General features: G+C 40.9%; 1 protein-coding gene across 1 annotated transcript in view; it reads left to right on the plus strand.

The window, feature by feature from the left end:
- Positions 1-22,157, plus strand: part of atg2a (autophagy related 2A) — a 30,375-nt gene that overhangs the window by 4,118 nt on the left and 4,100 nt on the right. The window contains exons 4-33 of the mRNA XM_084949034.1: positions 1,686-1,788; positions 5,335-5,479; positions 5,994-6,200; positions 6,296-6,395; positions 6,920-7,084; positions 7,507-7,649; positions 7,976-8,054; positions 8,821-9,073; positions 9,306-9,447; positions 9,848-9,946; positions 10,858-11,013; positions 11,387-11,660; positions 12,074-12,146; positions 12,590-12,764; positions 12,865-13,007; positions 13,664-13,785; positions 13,972-14,129; positions 14,437-14,569; positions 14,671-14,855; positions 14,944-15,024; positions 16,956-17,062; positions 17,162-17,254; positions 17,371-17,441; positions 18,270-18,346; positions 20,080-20,250; positions 20,340-20,466; positions 20,817-21,031; positions 21,137-21,366; positions 21,574-21,709; positions 21,830-22,057. Of these exons, the coding sequence (XP_084805160.1) occupies positions 1,686-1,788; positions 5,335-5,479; positions 5,994-6,200; positions 6,296-6,395; positions 6,920-7,084; positions 7,507-7,649; positions 7,976-8,054; positions 8,821-9,073; positions 9,306-9,447; positions 9,848-9,946; positions 10,858-11,013; positions 11,387-11,660; positions 12,074-12,146; positions 12,590-12,764; positions 12,865-13,007; positions 13,664-13,785; positions 13,972-14,129; positions 14,437-14,569; positions 14,671-14,855; positions 14,944-15,024; positions 16,956-17,062; positions 17,162-17,254; positions 17,371-17,441; positions 18,270-18,346; positions 20,080-20,250; positions 20,340-20,466; positions 20,817-21,031; positions 21,137-21,366; positions 21,574-21,709; positions 21,830-22,057 (4,391 nt within the window). The remainder of the gene's footprint in view (positions 1-1,685; positions 1,789-5,334; positions 5,480-5,993; positions 6,201-6,295; positions 6,396-6,919; positions 7,085-7,506; positions 7,650-7,975; positions 8,055-8,820; positions 9,074-9,305; positions 9,448-9,847; positions 9,947-10,857; positions 11,014-11,386; positions 11,661-12,073; positions 12,147-12,589; positions 12,765-12,864; positions 13,008-13,663; positions 13,786-13,971; positions 14,130-14,436; positions 14,570-14,670; positions 14,856-14,943; positions 15,025-16,955; positions 17,063-17,161; positions 17,255-17,370; positions 17,442-18,269; positions 18,347-20,079; positions 20,251-20,339; positions 20,467-20,816; positions 21,032-21,136; positions 21,367-21,573; positions 21,710-21,829; positions 22,058-22,157) is intronic.

The following is a 22,157-nucleotide window of genomic DNA, read 5'->3' on the forward strand; positions in this document are numbered from 1 at the left end:
ACCACGGGTGGGGAACTCCAGGCCTCAAGGGCTGGTGTCCTGCAGGTTTTAGATGTGTCCTTGATCCAACACAGCTGATTTAAATGGCTAAATTACCTCTTCAACATGTCTTGAAGTTCTCCAGAGGCCTGGTAATGAACTAATCATTTGATTCAGGTGTGCTGACCTAGGCCCTTGAGGCATGGAGTTCCCCACCCCTGCTGTAAACATTTACATTAGTACCTCTCTCCTGATCTCTTCCGGATATATTCACAGTGAATTGAAAATTACTCTGCAAGACTCGTTACTGATTCTAGTGACAGTCAAGTTCTTGTGTTTTCCTTCTATAACAATGGCTTCTTAACAACCATCCTTCCACTGAGACCATTTCTGATGAGGCTTTGTTAAACAATAGATGGATCAACTGAAGGTCCAGATGTATCGCTCCGCTCCTCTGTCAGCACTTTGCTAGATTTTTGCCTAATTTCTTAAAGACACAACTTTGAACTTTGAGATACTGTTCATCTGCTGTAGATTATTTTTAGGCCTGTTACTTCTTTTATCCACTACTTATCGTTTCCGTATTTGTTTTTTTTTTTGTTTGTTTTTTTTTAAGACACACTGCACAACATGGTGTGATATGCCAACTTTTCAGAGGATTTGGAAATCACCTTGTTGGTGCAAAAGTATCATTTTATGTGAGTCAAACTGTGTTGTCTGGCATTCATAGAGTCAACTAAAGACTCTATGAAGGGGAAGAAAATTATGTGCTTTTGAAACAGGCTGCTAGTAACAAGCATTTAGAAGGCCTGGAGAACTATTGCTCAAGACCACTTTAATAATTAGAGGAAATTGTGGCTCCTTGGAAGCATAGAGACATTAAAGGTGGCTCAAGACCATTACTCTGTGTTTTTTAATTTATTTTTTATAATTGAACAACACTTCATACATATATATACATATAGTGTTACACAGTACAAGTGAGTTGTTCGACATTTATAATGTGCTATCAAACAGCATTAATGTTTGGTCATGGATATTTTTTTTTCATTTCCCAGTAACTTTACAGTGCCTCCATTATACTTCTACTTCTTTTCCATAATGTACTTTACTGTTACAATGGTGACTGCTCATATTAAATATGATTGATGTTTCAGATAAGGAGGCTGTTATTTGCACAGGTAATTCTTTCTCTGTTTGATCAGTTTCAGGCAGTACTTTCTGTTCCTTACTTGGCTCTTGGCTTTGATGCCAATGAGAGGTCATATCCTTAATATTGTCATCTTGGGCACACAGCTCTGTAATTCCACCAAGCTGCTGTTCAAATCTTTTGCTTCCAAAACTTTTAATTTCCTTACAGGAAAACATGTCAGTTCAACTTTGTTTCACTTCACATTTTTCCATGGTTGTTCATGCCCCATCTGAATTGGCTTTATTCCCCACCACTGGGGCCTCCACCATAGTTTGATATCCACTGTTTTAAAGGGAGGTGAATTAGAGCCTCTTGTTTACAACGGTTAGCTCTGACTTTGACAAATCAGAATTTACCTTCATTCAGCTTTGACTAAGCAGATGTGCTTCAGGGAGACAGTAGAGACACTGTTAATGTACAAATTAGACCCCACCACTCAGAGCAAAGCAGAACTCATGTAAGAGATCGGTGCTAATGAATCTTTGCATATCTGTTTTGTCGTCTGTTTTTGCAGTCCTTCGTCGCATTAAAGTCACCTTTCTAGACACTATCGTCCGCATCGAGCACCAGCCCTTGGACCTGGAAACAGGCGTCGCCTTAGAAGTGCACATTAAAAGGTGAGTTCCTCCTTCCTTTTTCCTAGCGGAATATGAGCTGCAAACAGGAAAAACTAGACCTGGTTTTCACTGAAGGTTATTTTACATACTTACAGTTACAGCCTCATTGATACTACAGTTAGAGTAGTAACAACATTTCCAGTAGTAATGGAAACACTTTTAAACACATAAATGTATAACTTGTGCTCCAGTAGTTCATCTGACAGTAACTTTACTTGCCTTTTAGAGTCACATTGTCTTCATTCAGTGTATTAAAGGGAGCAATATGTGTTTGTGTGTTTATTTTTCTACATTTATGTTCACTAGAAATTCCTGAAATTTGCAAATGAGATAATAGTAGGCTTACTTGGAATTGATGCTTAAGTGGAAAATTACGCCGCGTAGCTGCAAACCCCTCTGAAACCCTACGTTGTAACCTGGCGTGCACTTTGATGTGTGTCGGTACAACACAGCCGGTGTGATTGGTCTGTTCAGTACTGTTGATACCTCCTGTGCACTTCTGGCGACTTTTTCTTCCCTAGATTTGCATTTATCAGTGACAGAATAATAATCATAGCACCAGTTTAAGGACTCAGAAATGTCAGCAATTTCACAGAAGGTGATAGCTGAAACGGTCAGAATGGATGTGGAGGAATGAACAAGCAAAACTTGACGGACAAAACTGACCAAAACAAAGAGCGTATGCCCAGGCACATGAAAGACTGGGACACAACCACAAGGTTATTAACACACAGTGCACCAGCACAAGGATAAGTGGTGGCAACAGTGTCGGCCGCTTCCAGAGTTACGTCGTAGGTTCTACAAAGATTCCCCACAGAAGTCGGAAATCAGGCCCTATAATCGTAATCCGCAGCTTTAAGAAAGCTCCAAATGTGTTCACCATTAGTGTCATATTTTAACCTTCTATCTAACTATTACTGAAATGCACCGCTTGGTAAAATCAAATGTCCTTTCTCTTGCATGTGTTTTGCATCACACTAAAATGTGTGTAGAAGTTGTCAAGTGATGTCTTGAATAGTCACTGATTTTGGTTTTCAGGGCTGGATGTTTATTTTTAGGTATTAAAACGTTCTGGTGTTGGTTTTACTTATTAGCTTTGCATTTCAGAAATGCAAAATATTTTACAGTTAGTTTGAAAAAGTGGCCAAAAGTGACCTGCAGTCATTGCAGGTGGAAAATTGTATCAGATGTCATGTTTGTGGGCTAATAATATCAGCTAACAGATGTATCTTTTGGGCTGTAGCGTTATAATATGAGCCATTGTCATAAAGGTATAAATGCTCTCAGCACACACTCCTTGGTGGATAGAAACTCAAACAGAAACTCAATGTGAAGCACAGCATGCTCACATTTTTCTGTGATTACCAAAATGGAGGCCAGGTCTTCTCTAATCATCAGCTGCTAAGCACAAGAGGCCTGTTCTGTTTATGAGCTTGCACTCCGTGGCCTCAGTGTGAAGCACATTTGAAACATTACCAGTATTCGGCTGAACAGTGGCTACAGATAACTGCGGCCTGTGCTTGAGGTGTTGTCAATAATAGAGTGTCTGTGACCGTGACATTCATTGATGACTATGGACACTGATGAGTCACTGATGCTGCGTATGAAACACCAGAATTATATATAGAGAGCTGTTCCTAATGGTTTGATGTATTCGTGCTACATTGTTGACATAACATTGGAACCATTTCCAACTGCATTAGTCAAGAATGGTTAAATAAAATGCACTAAACCTAGTTTAAAGCATATAATACTCTATCTGTTTTATTATTACAAGGTAGCTACAAATGACCCCCAATTTTATATTTTCAGATAGATCTTATAACTTAAAAAAAAATTCTTAATCCAAGCCTAAGAAGACAGGAGAGGATGTAAATTGTCATAATCAGGAAAGTGCTTTTAGCTCTCAGGCTACTTTCAGGCTGGCTGGACTTTAAATGGGATAAATTACAGTACTTTTTAAATTATTTAAACTATAGTTGCTAATATTTTTTTGACAATTGCAAGTTATTATCTGAAAAGGAAGGTAAAGATTACTTTAAATAGACTTGCATTACAGTATGCTCATTTTTTAAACCTCAATGCCCTGCACACGTCTTTCTGTGTCCCTCATATGTCATGACGTTATTGGCATTTTGCTGTGAGACTGATGACTCTCTGTTTTCCTGGCATATTGACAAAGCTGCACAGGTTGAGCTTTGCTGATCTGTGATCAGAGACCACAAGGGCAGAACTGATTCAGGTCAAGTGAGGCATGTTACACATTAGGGCTGCCACAAACGATTATTTTGATAGTCGACTAGTCACCGATTATTTTTGCGATTAGTCGACTAATCAGATCATCATCCATTGGACGTAATGTACAGCTTATTGCACCAGCAGCATCTGCTCTTATATAACTATCATTAGCTTACAGCTTTAAGTGTTTAAGGTATGTGCTAACTAAAAATAAAGACAAGATGATAGTTTATTAAAGTTTAATGAAATCTGCAGATTGTTTCTGTGAAATTTAATAAACTCCTTGCTATCTAAAATATAACGGGACAACGGAGTATATTCTCGAGCATCTCACACTTCTGATAATCAGCTGTCTGCTTGACGTTTATTCAGCTGTGTAAAAACTATAACTTTCATCTCAGCCAAACCGATTTACTCAGGAACAAATAAAATACTAAAAAATAAAGCCAAACGATAACATTTTTAAGTTATCTAAGTGACTTATATATGTTTAACCTGAGTAGCGAAAGACAGCGGTGGGTTTGAAAACGATTTGCCGGGAGTCCGGTGTTCTCACCGGACTCTAGTGAGCCTTGCCCCCGGCTAGCTATCGAGCTAGTGGGTAACAGACGTCTCCGAAAACGTCGGAGCGCTTTTGAAAACATGTGGTGTCTTGATAAACTGAGCAGATATTTGAGGATTACACAGCTACATTCTCGCCTGAAAATATGTTAAACGTTTATTTTGTGACCCAGAAAGAATAATAAGAGTAATATTAAAACTAACTAGCTGCCGCCGTTGTTGGAAACTGAGCTGGGCTGCGCTATGAATTCTGGGACAGAGCTACTTCTTCTTCTTCGGGGTTTAACGGCAGCTGGCATCCTTGTACATGCAGTGCTGCGATCTTCTGTTTAAGTCCGTTATTACACTCTTAAATCCTACTACTTAGTCCTGCGTCTTTTGTGATCTTACAAAGCTTCAAACGACGCGTCGACTATTAAATCAGTCGTCGACGATTCTGATAGTCGACGTAATCGTGACTAGTCGACTAATCGTGGCAGCCCTATTACACATGCAGTGTTTGTTAAACAGGAGCTTCTGCTTCAGCTGTCCTGGTGCTGAAGGCACTGATCGTGTAAGTGTGTATTTCTGGTCAGAATATTACGTTGGTTATCAGCACACCATTAATTACACGACTGATGTTTCGTCACATTGAAACCAGTTTGCAGGTGTAATGTCTTCCTCTGTTTGCACCGTTATTTTCTTCTCACTTAAATTTGCTGTTAGCAATAAATGGTGTACATTTCTGATTTTGCCATGTTGTTCCAGGCTGGAGTATTTCGACGAGGCAGTGCGAGATCCAGCCAGCCAGACTGCCGTGCCTGTCGACATCCACCAGCCACCCGCCTTCCTGCACAAGATCCTCCAGCTGAGCGCTGTTCAGCTGTTCTATGATAGCAATGGCATAGTACAGGTGATGGAGACCACGCTGCCTCAGATTTCTGTATCTTTTCTATTTTATTTTCTTTATTTCTTTTACCTTTAGATTTTTTTTTTTTTGCAACATTTTTAGTTTTCATTTGGAATACAAGTAATCAGACTAACAAATGTGGAGAGCTGTGGCGACACGTTGCAGATATGACACAGACATGATCTGCTGATGTTTAAACTGAGACTATAAGATCAGTTCAGACAATCTGACTGGAGAAAGTCTGCAGCTTTTTAAAAATGTCTGACTTCAGAAAGATACTTTTTTTAGGTTACAGCTTTACAAACAGGATGATTTGTCTTTTCTTATGTGAAGTGTTGTCAGAAAATAATGTATTAAAGTACAACTTCCATAATAATGGTATGTGATACCTAGGGAGGACAAAGTGGTGTGGATCTGCTTTTTCTTTTGAACTGAATTATAATTTACAAGTGGCATTGTGTGAAGAAGACAGTGTTCCTGACTTTCATCTCTGTCTTCATTTGTCTTCATTTGACAGGGTCCTCCTGAGGAGGAACACACAGATTCAGCCATGGCTAGTGAGGGAGAGGAAGGTGAAGGCGACGATGATAAGGAGGAGGAGGAAGGGGAGAAGGCCAAGCCACAAGTTGCCCCTCTATCTCAGCCGCTCCTCATAGGAAGCTGCTCCGGTTTCATTGAGACCACCATCAAGATCAAACAGAACGACATGCTGCCCGGACCAAAGGTGCACGCAGCTCTCTCATGCACACCAAGAAATGCAAAAACACAACTACTGTCTCAGGCTGACTTCTCTCTCTTTTCTTTCTCTCCGATTCTTAGCTGGAGTTGGATGGGAAAGTGGGCTGTGTCCACATGCTGCTGTCTCCTGATCAAATAACCCATCTGACAGACCTGCTGGCAGCCCTCTGTATAGACACTGGTACAGAAAAACGGGCAGTGTGATATAAACTAATTCATGGCCAGTTTTATGATTATGATTATGCCATGACCTAAAATAGTGTGTACCTTTATAAGTTAAAGAATGGCATTTTTGTCAGCTGACTCTAGGTGAAAGCAGGAGACTGGTTGAAGCATAGTTAGGTAATTGGGGGTATAGTAACATAAATAAATGATTTTAAAATTAAAGATTTCTCTGTTTCCCCTTTATGGTTATGTAGGTTAAAAAGTATTGCCCTCGCTCATAATATTGCACCTGAAATGTATGATCCTCTGAACCATAAAGTAGTATGGGCTCACAAATTCAAGCAGTACATTGTACAGCCCCATAATGTGATAACGTCTCTGTCCTTAAACACCTACACTAGTCTGGCTTCTCCCGCTGCAGCCTGGAGCTAAACAATAATGTCACAGATATTTTTAAACGGCTCCTAAATGTGAGGTTATACACGTGGTCTGTTTTCCTTTGAACCATTTTAATCAAATATTCACTCCTCTATTACCCAGAGCCAGAGACCAAGTGCGGCAGAGTGCACAGTCGTCCGTTAGATTCGGATGACCTGCGAATGATTGAGGAAGACCTCGGTAAGCAGCTTGGCTCCAGTCCCAGAGACGATGAGTGGGAAACTAAGCCTGACCTCGAGTCGTTTGTCACCGGCATGGAGAATGGAGGTACACGGATCAGTACAAGACCTCTTATACTGTGTCTGCTTCAAATGCATCCTAACATCAGCAGGACTGTTAAGAATCTGCATATTTAATTTTTAAAAAAGCCAAGTAAATTGTGAAGCATGAGTTGATTTTTCTTTTTCTTTTTTTTTTTTGGGATAGTAAATGGTATTTGTTCCCAATATCTTAGCTCGCAATTAATACACAGTTTCCTTTGATAGTGTCATTTAAAAAAGATACAGGACACCAGTCTGGTGTTTGATTGTATGAGCCACAGAGAGTAGTCTGGTATTTTAATTTTATGTCCTATTCCTGAAGGTGTGTAAAACTGCTGCTCCTTTTCTTACAGGAACATGATGTGAAGAAGTGTTTGTTTACATTTCACTAATTAATCACTCAGTGTGTCTGCATGTGTTTTCCTGCAGAAATGTTTTACTCTATGGGTCCTGCTGGGATGACGAGCAGTGTGACATCTGTCCGCTCCGGCAGTGAGCTGTCAGACAGCGACATGGAGTCTTCCACACACAGTCTAGCCAGCTTCACACAGCCGGGACCGCTGTCTGCACAGGTACACAGTGTGTGCGCGTGCGCATGTTTAAATTTCTAACAGATGCCTGAACGTTCTAAGGTCCAAAAACTGTCAGAATAAATTTCTGGTTTATCTGTATTTGTATTGTGTGCTCATGCCATGAAAAGTATAAAAAATATCTAATATGATTTTTTTTTTTTTTTTTTTAACAATTATTTCATGTTTTTTTATTTTGGGCGTTTCACATTTGTTAACAAATGCGAAAATGTGTTTTAGCACCAATTGCAAGCACAAAGTTCAAGAATAGCATGCATTAAACAGGAATTTGTAAATCTTCTTGTTCTCACTTTGACTTTTCCTGCCAGGGCGTCATGAATTGTCCCAGGAGATATCCTGTTGCTGGCTGTCTATCTAGTCTACCCCAGGCCAGCGGCCGCAGTAGAGGTAATGTGGAGTGCTAAGTTATGGGTTTATGTTGGGAAGAGGGACAGGTGGGATATGTGTAAAATGATTTTGGTGAAAGTACACAGTTGTACATTTTCCTAGCACAGCACAGAGATGCCAGAGCTATTTGTCCAGCCAGAGGACTGAACAGTTTGGTTGAAGCTCACGCTCTACCTGAATACTTCAGGAAAAATGTGCTGCTATTGATTCAGGAAGCTTGAATCTTTCCAGCTTCACAAAAGCCACAAAGTTATTGATTTTTCAGTATTTTCAAGTCTTACTCTTCATTTTGCCTTTGCTATAAAAGGAGCTGAAGTGGTGAAGTAAAAATAACTAAGTAGGGAGCATCTAATTGGTCTACCTGCAGACATACACCCTGAATTGGGTTGCCAGGTTTGCATGTAGGCTGTGTTTAATGGGCAGTCTTGCAACTTTAGATGACCACAAAAAGCTTGCATGTCTGATATATATATGTACACATTAAAAAAGTTAGATTCTCAAGAAAGTTGCTGGACTTTTCTGGGAGAAACAGCAAAAGAGAACGGTGCCTCAAGATGGTGTTAAAATAAGGGAGTCCTGGCATTTGTGCCTATAGAAGAATCAGGGGGTCTAATATAACAAGTGTCATGATTGCACTTAGTTATAGAAGCAGTGTCTTAACACTGTGACACCTAAATGTAAAGCAAATTAAATTTACTTATATCCTTATATTAAGCAAGAAAGCCTGCCCATGCTTTGTCTCTATGCTGAACTCTCATCTTTGCAGGACGATCACACAGCGGCCAGGCAGAGCAGCTGAAGCCTGACGCGTTGCTGCGACTGACCCTTGGCGGAATCACTCTAACCCTTCTGCAGGAGGATCCACAACCCTCCAGTGCTGACGGAGCCTCGTCATTGGCTCAGGTGTCTAAGGTGTTTTTCAAGGAGCTGACCGCCTTCAAGGACAGCATGTTCAGTGAAAGAGACTTCCATCAACTGAGAGGCGGATTCGCCAAAGCCTGCCCACACTCAAATCTCAGGTTAAAAAATGCACTCATCGTCTTTATTGTGGTTTTGTATGGAAGGAGATAGAAAAATACACTTTCATAATCAGGTGCTTGTGATTGATGTTTTGGGAGGGTTTTTTCTCCTTCTTTCCGACTTTTTGTTGCTCCTGCTTCCGTCCTCTCTCTCAAATTGCATTCACACACAGTTGGTCAAGTTTTCCCACTGAGACCAAGAGTTTGTTTCTCTTTATCGTTCTCACTGCAGATTAACAGGAGCAGCGGTGCAGGTCGCCTGTGAGATGCGGAGTGGGAGACGCCAAAACAGGGCTGTGACCTCTGACCTTTCCTTCAGCAGACTGGAGCTGTTAGAGTGCCTCTGGGAGGACGGAAAGCCGGAGTACTGTGAGGTAGATCATCTCTCTGTCAGTCTGTCGAGCTTTTAAACAAAAACAGGCAGTGTTCACACTGTAAAGGCGAAAGCTTGTGTCCGTGCTAAGAATTTAATTTTGTGAAGCATTCACATTAAAGTCAGTGTTTGCACAGTCTAGAGTAAGTTATTTCATAAGAGCATCCAAATACTTAACAAACATCAATATTTAAGGTTTTGAGAAATGGCTGTTCAGACTAAAGTTATTGTAAAATAAAGGAAAAGTGACTTAAATTAGAGTTGAAAATGTCAGATAAGAATTTCACATTTAAGATGACCTTTCCCTATTGTCTGGAAGTGGTATGTTTGTTGCTTCTTTACCACCCCAAGGGAAAAACTACAAATCCAGTCTCAACTCTCTTGTGGGTTTCTCTTTTCAGTTGCTTCAGTTCCAGAAAGCTGGTCTGTTCACAGTTGGAGCTGCAGCCAGACCGTGTGCCCAGTTACACTACAGCCTCACTGAAAAACGCCTGCGTAAGGTAAGCGTTTCTAAACACACGGCCCAGTCTTTTTAGCCATCGACTAGTCCGCTGACTTAGCCTCTCAAATTGCAAATTATTCTGGGTTTACATTGGAGCCAGGATACCCTGATGGTGGTTATTCAGTTCAAGACTTCCTGTTCTGTTCACCCATCATCGTTTACAAAATATACATTTTAAAAGGAGTGTATCAGGTAAAGTAAAAGTTAAAAGAATATCTTCTGATAATAAAGTGCAATTCACCTTTTAATCACCAAACCACAGTGTGCTCAGAAATATTTTCAGAAATGGTTTAATGGTTCCATAATGAGTTTTACTGTAAACAAATATAAGTTATATTTATGGTTAGAGATTGGCACCAAAATGATTTCTATGTATTTTTCCCAGTGCCAGCTGAGGTTAAAACAGTATAGGTTTGACTCAGTCATAGCCGAAATTAGTGTTTGCAATGGAGATCATACACTGGACAAGAAGCAGTTGCATGAAAATGTGAACTCCAGGAAGGACATTTTGATAGCTTAAAAAGAAAAGCATTAAGTATGTGTTTCTTACAGTTTTATTAAGAAAGATTTTCCCTCTTTTTTTCCATGTCATATTAAATAAAATTAGATATTTTTGACAAAACAAAACTTTACCCTTTAACTTTTTATGTCTTAAAATATTCAAAAGTTCAAGTAATTTTTTTAATATTTAATAGCTGTATCCTGAAAAATCTGTACTGTAACATTTCCAGTATTTATATATGCAGATTTTTGTGAAGCTCTTCGGAAGGATTGACCGCTAAAAGCCTTACAGTTTACTTTAGCTATTCAAACATGCGTAATCAACCAAACATTATGTCAAAAACTGATGTGAGAATAACAACAATTTCTTTTTTCTTTAACCTGTTGTGTGTTCATGTGTTTCTGCAGGGCAAGCAGCAGGTGTTGCGGCGGAGCAGCGTTGTGCGAGTGGAGCTGGCTGAGCTTAGTGCCGAACTGGATTTGGACATCCTCAGCCGCCTGGAGAGCCTCAGGAAAGCCTTCAGCTACTGTCCCAATCAGACGCCTGGACCAGGACTCGTACAGGTCAGTGGAATAGATTTATTCTGTGAAAAAAATAAATGAGGTCACCCAGAGAGTACGAACTGTGTATCGTGTCTTAGGTCCAGACCATACAGAGAGACCTGCTGTTAAAAAAATCCCTCATGGTTACTGGATCTGAGGGGATACTTAATCTTGACATCATTAAAGGCTATAGAGTTTATAATTATAGTAATATGTTGGTAATACAAGCCACTCAGACTCAGCCTCCAAAAGACCGTGAGCAGAAAAGCATTCAGATAAAACATAACATTAGCAGCTTTGTGCAGAGTCATAACTTTTTACTTTCTGAAGCTCTATGGTTGAAATGCTTCCTAAAATCCATGTTCACATGTTTTTCCTCCTACTGCCCTCTTAGACTCACAGCACCGAGCTCAGCTCCTCCTTCACCCTCCTGTCGCCTCACGCCGTCCTCAGACTTCGTTTCCCCATACCTGATCTGCAGCCCCTCCCAAAGCGTCGGCCTCCAACCCAGAGGGCGGTGCGGCAGGAAACCTTGGTGTTGGAGATGACAGAGTTTGAGCTGAAGCACCAGGAGGCCCCAGACCTGCAAAGTGAGCAGACTACACCGGGACAGCCGTGGGCCCCCTGCCTCACCCAGCTGCTGGAGGCCTCCTTCACCGACCTGCACGGTGGGAACACAGACAAGTAGTTGTTGCTTCTCAGTGAAGATTCATGACAGGAGGAACCAAAGCTAGATGACTAGATTACTGACCACTGTTTAGCAAAGACAGTCCGATGTACTTTTAGTGTTAAATTTAGTTATTAGGGACTTCTGGAAACAATAAACTGTAACTTTAATCTTAAATTAGCGCTATATTTAAAAAAAAGAGAGACCTGTGTCTTTCTGTACATAAAGTTATGTTATATACAAGTGTCTTTTATAATGAATGCAGACATTTTCATATCTGGCGTTTTATATTGATGTACCCATCCAAGTTGTGTTTTTACAGGCTTGGTTTCTAAGATTATAGTTTAGTTAATAATTCCTTTAGTCTGATATTTAGAACTCAGTTTAATTTCCCAATGTCTTGTGTCTCACCAGGGTCGTATGAGGGCTGGGAGGGAGGCTCTTTCCCTTGTATCAGAGTGAGGAAGAACCGGGACACTCTGCCCAGGTTAGTCCTTCTGATCATCAGTGGATCAGTGATTCATCAAAGGAGTCACAGACTCCATCTTATGATGCTCATGAAGACCATCAGAAGAACACAATAAATGTGTTTTCAGCTATGGGAAGATTATAAAATATAATAAAAATGTCAAGATCTTTAATAAACTGAATTAGCATTTCCCCCTTTTGAGGCTGTGACCAAATTGTCTTCTCTTCAAATATTCACCAGCCCTTTTTTCAGATACAGAAGCCAAAAGACAATATGTGTAATTCACGAAATTTGAGATGCTGAACTACATGTTTTAATTTTAACTTCACTGTTCAGGAGTCTGGTTCTTTCAGTACCATAAGGAGTGGCAACACTCGTGAGACAGCTGAAGGCAAAGCTGATTTTCTTCATTACTCTTTGTCATCACTCATATTCAGCTTTCCTCACGTCTTTGTGAACAGGATATCAGTGCGTGTGCGTGGAGGTGAGGCTCAGGGCCCAGCAGCTGGTCTGAGTGGCATGAACCCAGGCCTCATCAGGGACCTTGGTGCCGCCTTCTTTGAAAGTCACTGTGAATTCAACGACAAAACGAGCTCTCCTTTTTCCTCCAACCGCACCATGTTTGAGACTGAGGAGGTGTGCTGACACACAGAAAAACATGACACATCCCAGTTTATAAACCATCTCAGCCATCCATGTTCCTCCTCGCCTCACCTCTCCTCCCTGTGTGTTTTAGATGGTGATTCCAGCCGACCCAGAGGAGATGCGTCAGTTTCAGGAGCAGTGTGTCGCTCAGTGTCAGTGTGCTGTGGACATCAGCATGCCACTAGCTTATATCCTGCTCCCCAGCAAACAGGCCTTCCAGAGCATCTATAACAGGTATGTAAAAAGTATCACAAGACCTTTGTTTGCCCTCCCAGTTTAGAATAATCCAGGTGTCCTTAAAAAATATGGACTCTACTTTTTTTAAACTCTTAAGTTTAATATTCAAAATACAAACGACTCTTATAAAGTCTTACAGATGCACTTTACCTGCCTTGACACACAAAAGATTCTGCTGGCTTTAGGTGTTAATAGTGTTCAGTGCTGGATACATTTAAAAGTAACTTAATACATAACATGTTACTGCTGATAAAACATTATGTTGCATCATTACTTATAGATGAAAGTAACTCATTAAAGTTTTGCATCACCAGAGATAAACTAGCTCCTACAGTTTGCTCATGAGCGCTGGTTATATGTGCAGAGGGAGTCCAGCCCGAGTGTACTGACTTTAGCTGATTGTGTAGCGAGTTCATACTGGTAGTATTTCTTCCACCACATAACCCAGAACGAGCTCCTTGATTTCCCTCTGAGTATCTCGGAGCTGTACTGTTAATGCAATTCTCCGTCTTTGAGGTGCTCGTGTCAAACTGACTTTGCTTGTTATATTAATACCTCTTCCAGCTTTGTTCCTATTTTCATCCTTATTTTGGTCTTAAATCCTGCCTCAGAACTAACAGTAATTTCCCCTCACCCGTCCCTCTGTCCACAAGGATCAATAATGATCTGTTGATGTGGGAGCCTCCCCCGCCTCCTCCCCCCTCAGCCCACAGCCCCGACCACAGCCGCCATCACCAGGACGAGTTCCAGCTCTGCAAGTCGGCCTTTAGGCTGGGTAAGTTTGGCTCATTTGATGGAAAACTTGAGCATATTGTAGATGTATTAGACATAATAACCTCTCAGGTCATCTTATATTAAGTATTTTATTATGTTTGGAGAATTTTTCCTTCACTGATGACTAAAATTAAACAGACAAAATGTTTTTTCCTTTGTCTTCTCTCATGCTCTCTCTCTGCTGTAGACTCTGACTCAGAAGAGGACGAGTGTCAGTACTACTTGGCCAGTGAATCATCTGGAAAGTCGCATCCGATGGCTCCTCGTCCCAACCACAATCTGAGCCTTCTCTCCCTCACTGTGATTATCGGGAAGGGTCGCCTCCAAGCCCGGACAGACAAGAAGGTGGCCACAAGACAGTGAATTTTGTGGATTTTAACTGCATCAGATACTAATTATTAAAACCTTCCAAGATTGTTTATCTTAAACTACAATGTGTTGGAACTTCTTATTTTTAGCCTTTCAAGTCAGAAGATGAAGATTTAATGACTATAAAGTAGTTGTAATCAGATATCCAACCACATGTTAATGAATGTATTTATCGAAATCTATTCATAGTTACTATCATCATGAAGATGTGTAAAATGCTTTTCCATTGTTAACTGTGTATTCGTCATGTATTGTTCTGCTGACACTGATGTTATTGATTCAGGAGGACCAGAGTCACGGAGAGCTCGTGCTTGATCTGGAAGGGGGGAAGATATTCAGTGTAGCGCAGCACCAAAATGACCCCAATCTCAGTTTCCTGTGTCTGGAGAGCAGACGAGTGGAGCTCTACCATCGAGGTGCGCATTGTTGTGTTATTTAAAGACATTTAGTTTCAGCATGGTGTGTGTGTTATGCACTAAGTATGCAGTTAACTTTTTCATATGCCACACAAACACAGCTGTCTTGAAGGACACCCCCATCCCGCAGCGGTTGGAAATGCCCAGCTTCATGCCCCCAAAGCACCTGGACCTCACCATCTACCCCACAGAGGTGGGAGTGAGCAGTGTGAGCAGCAGGGAGGGAGAGGTGCAGATGTTATCCACAGCCATCAAAATCACACTGGACCCTCAGAGAAATGTCAAGGCATGTCCTCATATACCTGATAGTGATGATGATGATTGTTATTGTTATTGTTGTTGTTTTGGTTTTTTATTTCTTGTTCTCTTCACAGGAGTTCCTCGTTGCCCTTCGCCTTCAAGGTGCCACCATGCGACATTACATGACGCAGACCAACCACAGTTGGCACGAGCAGGTAAGAATCTGAATGAATCACGCTAAAGAGGCACAGCGGTGCAATGGTTTGTCTCCTAACAGCAAAAAGGTCCTCAGTCTGAATCCACCAGCTAGCTGATATGGAAGCCACTGAAAACAAAATAGCATTATGCTGAATTTGAAATCTAGAGAGCTAGCTCACTGGTTAAGCAGGCGACCATATCCCATATGGCTGAAATGCAGCAGCCTTTGCTGCGGCTCTTTGTTATGTGTTGTTACCCCCTCCCAGTCTCTTTCCTGTCTATCTTTTTCTGTCTAAATCAAACAAAAATGTTTAAAAAAAAAACTTCTGAGGAAGTCAGAATTTTGACTTGCGGATGGCAAAAAATATATATTTTTCTGTGGGGGGAAACAAGCTTCTGTAGGCTTCTTGTGTGGAGTTTCCATGCTCTCTGCATGCCCTAATAAGTTCTCTCCAGGTCGTGCGGCTTCCTTTTGCAGTCCAAAGACATGCATGTGAGGCTAATTGGTGATTCTAAAATGGCAACAGGTGTGAAAATGAGCATGAATTTGTCTTCTTGTTCTCTGGGTTAGCCCTGCCATGTACTGGCGACCTGACCAGGGTCTACCTGCATCTCACCCCTTTGACAGCAGGATAGGCTCCAGCACATTGGACATTTCGTTAAGAAAATGAATGGATGTTTTTGCTATTCAGTTTTGAAGTATTTGGATTAGAAATTTCAGGTGTCATAGAGAAAAAATGTCAGATTTGCTGTTTTGTAATTCAGGAAATATCTTTTTCTTCCTACACTTCCTTTTTTTGGCATTCTACATTCTACAAAAAGAAATCTGCACAGATTTCTTTTTTTTTCTTTTTTTTTTTTGAACTGGTTAAAAAGGACTGAATAGAAACTAGACTAACACATTATTATTGTATTTATTTTTTTTAGTGAGCCATTTTTCCAAGTACTTGGAGTAAACACCTTTTCTCCTGCCCTCCCCTCTGGGACACTATCATAAAGAAATGACTGCTTTCAGTTCTAAAAACATCCCCTACTCAGACTGCAAGTTTTTCTTTCTTGAATAGAAATAATGCCAGCTAAATGTCAGTTTAGACTCCGCTATAGTCCCAGAGCTCCTTCCATCGTGAAAGAGTTTTATTCTTCTTTCACTCTCCCCCTTTGCTTTTATTGGCTCTTACAACAACAGGACGCTTCTTTTGCTGTGTTGAGTTTCCACAGTTACTCTGGTTCTCCCAGCATCCAGCATTTCTCTAATCTGTGTGAAAATGGCTGAAAATAGCTACCAGGAAAACACAGGCTCTGTCTTACTCTAGTTTTGGAAGCACAATTAAGCCCTCATTTTCTTCATTTTCTGCACCATCAGTCTAAACACTGATGCTGTTATTATTTTATAGCCACTATCTTGTGCAGTTAACATATAATTCACGATTATACATTAAGAAAAAACATTTAAATTGCTGCATCAGGGAGGTTGCAGGCGATTTAGAAAGTGCTATAATCACTGATGTAGATGTGGTTTAGAGGAGATGTGTGGGGGGAAGAAAAAAAAAAACTTGGACCTCACAGATTGATTATACAGGTCAGATTAATTGCACTGAAAATGTTTCTGTACAGGAAATGAATAAAAAATCCAGACAGCTGAAAATGGCTGCAAGTGTGCTGGCAGCTGCTATTAGTCTATTACTGGCTTTGCCAAAAACAACTTCTTGCTCCCAGAAATAATAAATGACTATATGTTGTTACACCGTAGACAGAAAAAAATATGATTTAAGATGGAAAATTACATAACTATAATGAGCTCTATCCTGCAGAACGTGTAAATGTGGTAATTAAACCGGTAGTTAAACCATTTGGACTGAAGAGAAAAATAAAAAGCGCACTCTACACAAAGAAGTCAAATAAAGTGGATTAAGTCTAAATTTACTTCATGACCTGCAAACTGTTCCAGCTGGTTGACTTCCTGGATGTCATCGACGATCCTATTCTGGGATACACCGCGCCGGCCGTCATCACTGTCCTCCACACGCACCTCGCTACCTGTGCTGTTGACTATAGGTATACACCCAAAAGAGAGGTTTTGTAAAATAATGTGGACATGGATTTTGTTTTGTTTTTTTCTCGTTTTACACCCTTGTTTCATATCTTGTTTCTCAGACCCCTGTATTTGCCCCTGCGAGTGTTATTCACGGCGGAGTCCTTCTCTCTGTCCAGTAATATCATTGTTGACACTGCCACCTTCCACCTCAGGTACTCGACATAAAGATTGTCCATTAAAACAATAATCAAAAACGTTGCTGTCAGTTTTTGTCACAGTGTATGAATCGTTGGGAGACCTTTGTTCATTTTTGTTATGTTGTGGTCAGATTCATCCTGGATGATTCTGCTCTCTACCTCTCTGACAAATGTGAGACTGAAACAGTGGACTTGAGGAGAGGTAAGGTACTTCAGATGCCTTTTGGAGCTGTGTAAAAACAAGGGTTTGGTTTGGGTTTCCTTTTTGGATTTTATCTGTTAGAGTTATTCAGGACTGTGTGCTGAGGAACTCTAGTGAAGCTTAGATGAGAAGTAGCATTTTCTTTTCTTATCTTGCATGCATTAAACTAATCAGTGTCTTGCGATATCAGAAACTAACAGGGGACCGAATCATTGGCCATGCTGTTCAGAATGACAGATGACTGAACAGTGAAAATGGTTATCCCAAGTTTGGCGGTCTAGTATTTTTAACATGAGGCCTGTGAGACTGATATTAGAGCTGTTTAAGAGTAATTTACCACCCATGAATGGTTTTGGCCTTTAAAGTGGTGGATCACAAAAAAGTATGTGAGCTCTGTATGATGTTAAAGGGAGGTAGTACCCTCAGTCAATCAGAAGAAAGTCATCTTGAAGGGTGGAAAATGGGGTTAAAATGGTTTGTTTCTTTATTGAAGCTCAGTTTAAGATTAAGATTAAGATTTTGAACTGTTAATTATGCTCCAGTAGAGTCCAAGAATAGAAAATAAAAATATGACTGGAACTGGGCCTAAAAGGTCGTATTTATGCTGAAAAGAACAGCTACATCCACTATAATATTGGGAAGCTGTATGGCAAATAGAAAGGTCACTTAATATGTACTTTTTCCAAAAACAGGCATTCTGAAAACTGGTTTGCCAGTTCAAGGGCCTGTCCCGCAGTTATTGTTAGTAAAATAAACAAAAAAATGTGTTGAAATGACTGCAAAATAAGCAGTTTCCTAATAAAACCACCGCGTGTTTGTGTCACACAGACTACGTGTGTGTCTTGGACATTGACCTGCTGGAGCTCGCCATCACCACATGGAAAGGCAGTGATACGGGAAAGCTGGTGAGTGCCCACCATGTGTTTACTTACCTTTGTCTCCTTCACCCTCAGCAGCCGTGAACCACAGCAAGAAAAAAAAAGAAAAAGATTACTGCTGCCAGCAAAATATGTGAGCATAAATAAAACATCACAATTTAGCGCAATTATCTTCACAAACCACTAACAAGCACAGGCTACGTATTTATAAATATTTTGTTTGTTATAATGAAGTTTAAATACGATAAAAAGCTCCAGGTAGCAATTTAGGACTATAATCCATTTCAGCTGGGCAGGAAACCAAAACCAGCCACAGTAAACAGGGCCTCCCTCCTCACCGATGCAGCTGTCCTATAACCAGGTCAGTGAGGACACATTCAGGGTATAATATGAAAAATGTCTGTTTAAAATCAATTAAAAAATGCTCTAAATGTCTATTTTCAGTCTTTATTTGGATGTATTTGCTCTGTTTGCCCTTTTTTAATTATTGTTTTCCTTTTTACTAAGGTTTTAAAGTTTTTATGGGCTGTAATAAGACAAAAAACTTTTTAGATCCCCAGGCAATACAGACAAACAAACGAAAGAAAGAAAGAACAAGAAAAAAAAAAGATGGATAAGAGTCATTAGAAGTAAGTTAAATATTCAGATAAGCAAGGCATCAACAAAGTATAATAATGCAGCCATAATAAACAAACAACCTCATCAGCAGCGGCTGTGGCTCAGGAGGGTAGACCAGGTCGTCTACCAATCAGAAGGTCGGTAGCTTGATCTTCGGTTTTCTTTAGTCTCCGTGAAGCATCCTCGGGCGTCCAGGAGTGTGAGTCTGTGAATGATCGGTTTAAAAAGCATGTGTGTGTGAATGAGGCTGGTAGTAAGGAAGTGCATTGAGTGCTTAGTTAGAATAGAAAAGCTATATATACAAGTACCAGTCCATGTTCTTGATTATGCCAAGCTCAGGTTTTCTGTGCTGGAGAAATTGCATGCAGTATACATTTTTAAATAGATTTTTGACTAGAAGTTTTTAAGTTTGTAGAATAGTTAAAAGCACAATGAATTATATTGGGGAAGAAAACTCCCTTCAGTCTTAATTGAGAATTATTGACTCACTGAAGAACATATCAAACAGCAGAAGAAAAAAAAACTAAATCCCTCTGATGTAAATAAAAGAATTAGTAGATACATTTATAGGAAAACACCCAGAAAGTAAAATGAAGGATGGGGATATGGATGATGTATTTGAGAAAATGTGAAGTAGAAAATATGTCATGAAAAGGAATCTCTTTTATTTTCTTTCTTGTATTAATTTACTATAAATTTAAAATGAGATACACAAAAAAAGTAAATATCTGGTTATAAATGTGGGATAAAAACCCAAACTATTTCTAATGCATACAAATATATGCATTTCTTATACCCCACCTATCCTTTTCCCCCTTACAGTATTTCTATAAACATGACTTTTAAAAGTTGTGATTTTTTTTATCTTTTATGTATAGATTGAGGTTTCACAATGAAAAATGAAGTTAATACGTAAATAAAAAATTATACATTTTAAGGATTAAAAGATGTTAGAGGTTAAGAGGATTTGATTTAATGAAGTTTCTGAATAAACTCTGCCTACAATAAAACTCTTTAGTTCTGTACCATTTACACATTTTGTTAACATTTTTGACAAATGTCGCAGCTTTAAGGTTCTCTCATCTCTCTTATGATCTTCCCTCCTGTGTCCCCACTGCCATTGTCCTCTCTTTATTCTACAGTCCCAGCCACTCTTTGAGCTCCGTTGTTCCAACAATGTGGTCCATCTGCACACCTGTGCAGATTCCTGTGCTGCCCTCGTCAATCTGCTGCAGTACCTGGTCTCTCAGGGCGACCTGCACCCGCCGCCACGGCACACCTCGCCCACTGAAATCGCTGGACAGAAATTACCAGTAAGGCTGGTGAAATGTGGAGTGTATGATGTCTACGTTAAAGATGTGATAAAATGGTCCAACATACCAATGTTGTTGTGTTTTATTAGCTGTCAGAAAGTCCAGCGTCTATGCTGCCCTGTCCTCCCGCTGAAACCGCCGAGATCAACCAGTACGACCTGGCTGACGCCTTAATCGACACGGAGAAGAGCCACAGAGAAGAAAGTTTAGAACCAGGTACTGCAGAGTTGCTCTGTTTATAACCCCTGGGATCATCCTGACAGACTATAGTTAGGTAAAATTATCCTGTTCCCATGTGTGAAGACATGCTTCACTTTACACACAGGAGATGTCTCTACAGACATTTGTAGAAGTCAGCCCAGTATTATGAAAATGTAGATTCAAAACTTAATTCAGTTCCTTTTTTTTTCTTTTCTTTTTTTTAATGATATCGTTTGAGTGTCTGAAAACCCCAAAAATTCTTTAGTGGGAACAGTGGCATTCTTTGTATAACAGGAGGTATTATGGTCTGTATAGAGTACCAGTTTGCAAAATATTTACATCTGATTCTGTCTGCTTTCATCCAGGTTCACCTTCAATGCCAAGAAGCTCCCCCGTCTCCGTCTACCTGTTCCCCGATGAAGCCTCAAAGAACGGCCCCTCTGTCCTTCAGGGGGAGCTTGACGGGCTGGTTGCCACAGCGACAGAGGCGCAGGCAGATATGATGTCAGAGGAAGGCTCCGAGGGCTCCACCGACAATGACGACTTCTGTATCCTGGAGGCTCCCGGCATGGGCATCCCTGTGAGGGTCCCCTCTTAGCTTTCACTTCCCTGTCACCTCTCATTCATGAACCCATTTCAGACTCTGTGCTCACTCACAAAATGTCTACATGTGTGTTTATTACAGCCCCGGGATGGGGAGCCCACGGTAACAGTGCTGTGCGAGGGGCCCATTAGAGTGAAGGACAGCCATTTTTCCCGGCCACGTGGCAGCTCAGACCTGCTCCGAGCCCCGAGTCGCTTCCCAGTGCCTCAGAGTAGAGTAGTTTTGCGGGAGATCTCTGTGGTCTGGCACCTTTACGGGGGAAAGGACTTTGGAGGCAGGCCTATGTCTCTGCATGCTCAGAACGTGAACAGGTAACAATGCACATGAATTCTTTCATGCACAGACACCCATGGTTATCATATAATTAATTATATAAATATTAAATAACTGAAACATTAGCATGCTGATTGGTCCAGTCCATACAAGGTTTTTGAAACTTTTGTGTACATAGTTTGTCAGATTTATAGGTTTTTTTTTTGTTTTTGTTCTCCTGTGTGTGTGGGTGCACCTCTCTGCAGAGGTCGTTCAGTGCCCGCTGGCGTCCGTGGGTCACCTTCTCGCTCCGCCCCCTCCTCTCGACCGCAGAACTCTTGGCGCTCAGCTGGAGGCATCGGCCGTCAGCACAGCCTGCTGATGGAGATACAGCTCACCAAGGTACACTAATGCACTGATATCACTGGTTTGAAAATGTACGTTTTTTTAAATACATATTGGCATACAGACATATATCACCGTACCTCTGTCTCAACACGTGTCTCCTGTTTTGTCTTCCAGGTGTCGTTCCAGCATGAGTCCTACCCAGTGGCAGTAGCGGGGCAGGATGGGGAGGGGTCAGCAGCACCTGTGGTCGGGGTCTGTCCCGGTGGTGAGCAGCCGCTCTCCAGGCAGGTGTTCATCGTCCAGGAGCTGGAAGTTCGAGACCGACTGGCCTCCTCACAAATCAACAAATTCCTCTACCTCTACACTAGTGAGAGCATGCCCCGCCGAGCCCACTCCAACATGGTGAGACAGAGAGACGGAGGGTCTTTGATTAGAAACTGAATTTTCTGTCGTGCACAGCATCTGACTTGGAGTCAAACCATCCTGATGTTTTAAATCTTTA

This window comes from Perissodus microlepis, chromosome 2 (assembly GCF_051167445.1).
Source record: "Perissodus microlepis isolate ML-2025 ecotype Zambia chromosome 2, ASM5116744v1, whole genome shotgun sequence".
Classification (NCBI taxonomy): Eukaryota; Metazoa; Chordata; class Actinopteri; order Cichliformes; family Cichlidae; genus Perissodus; species Perissodus microlepis.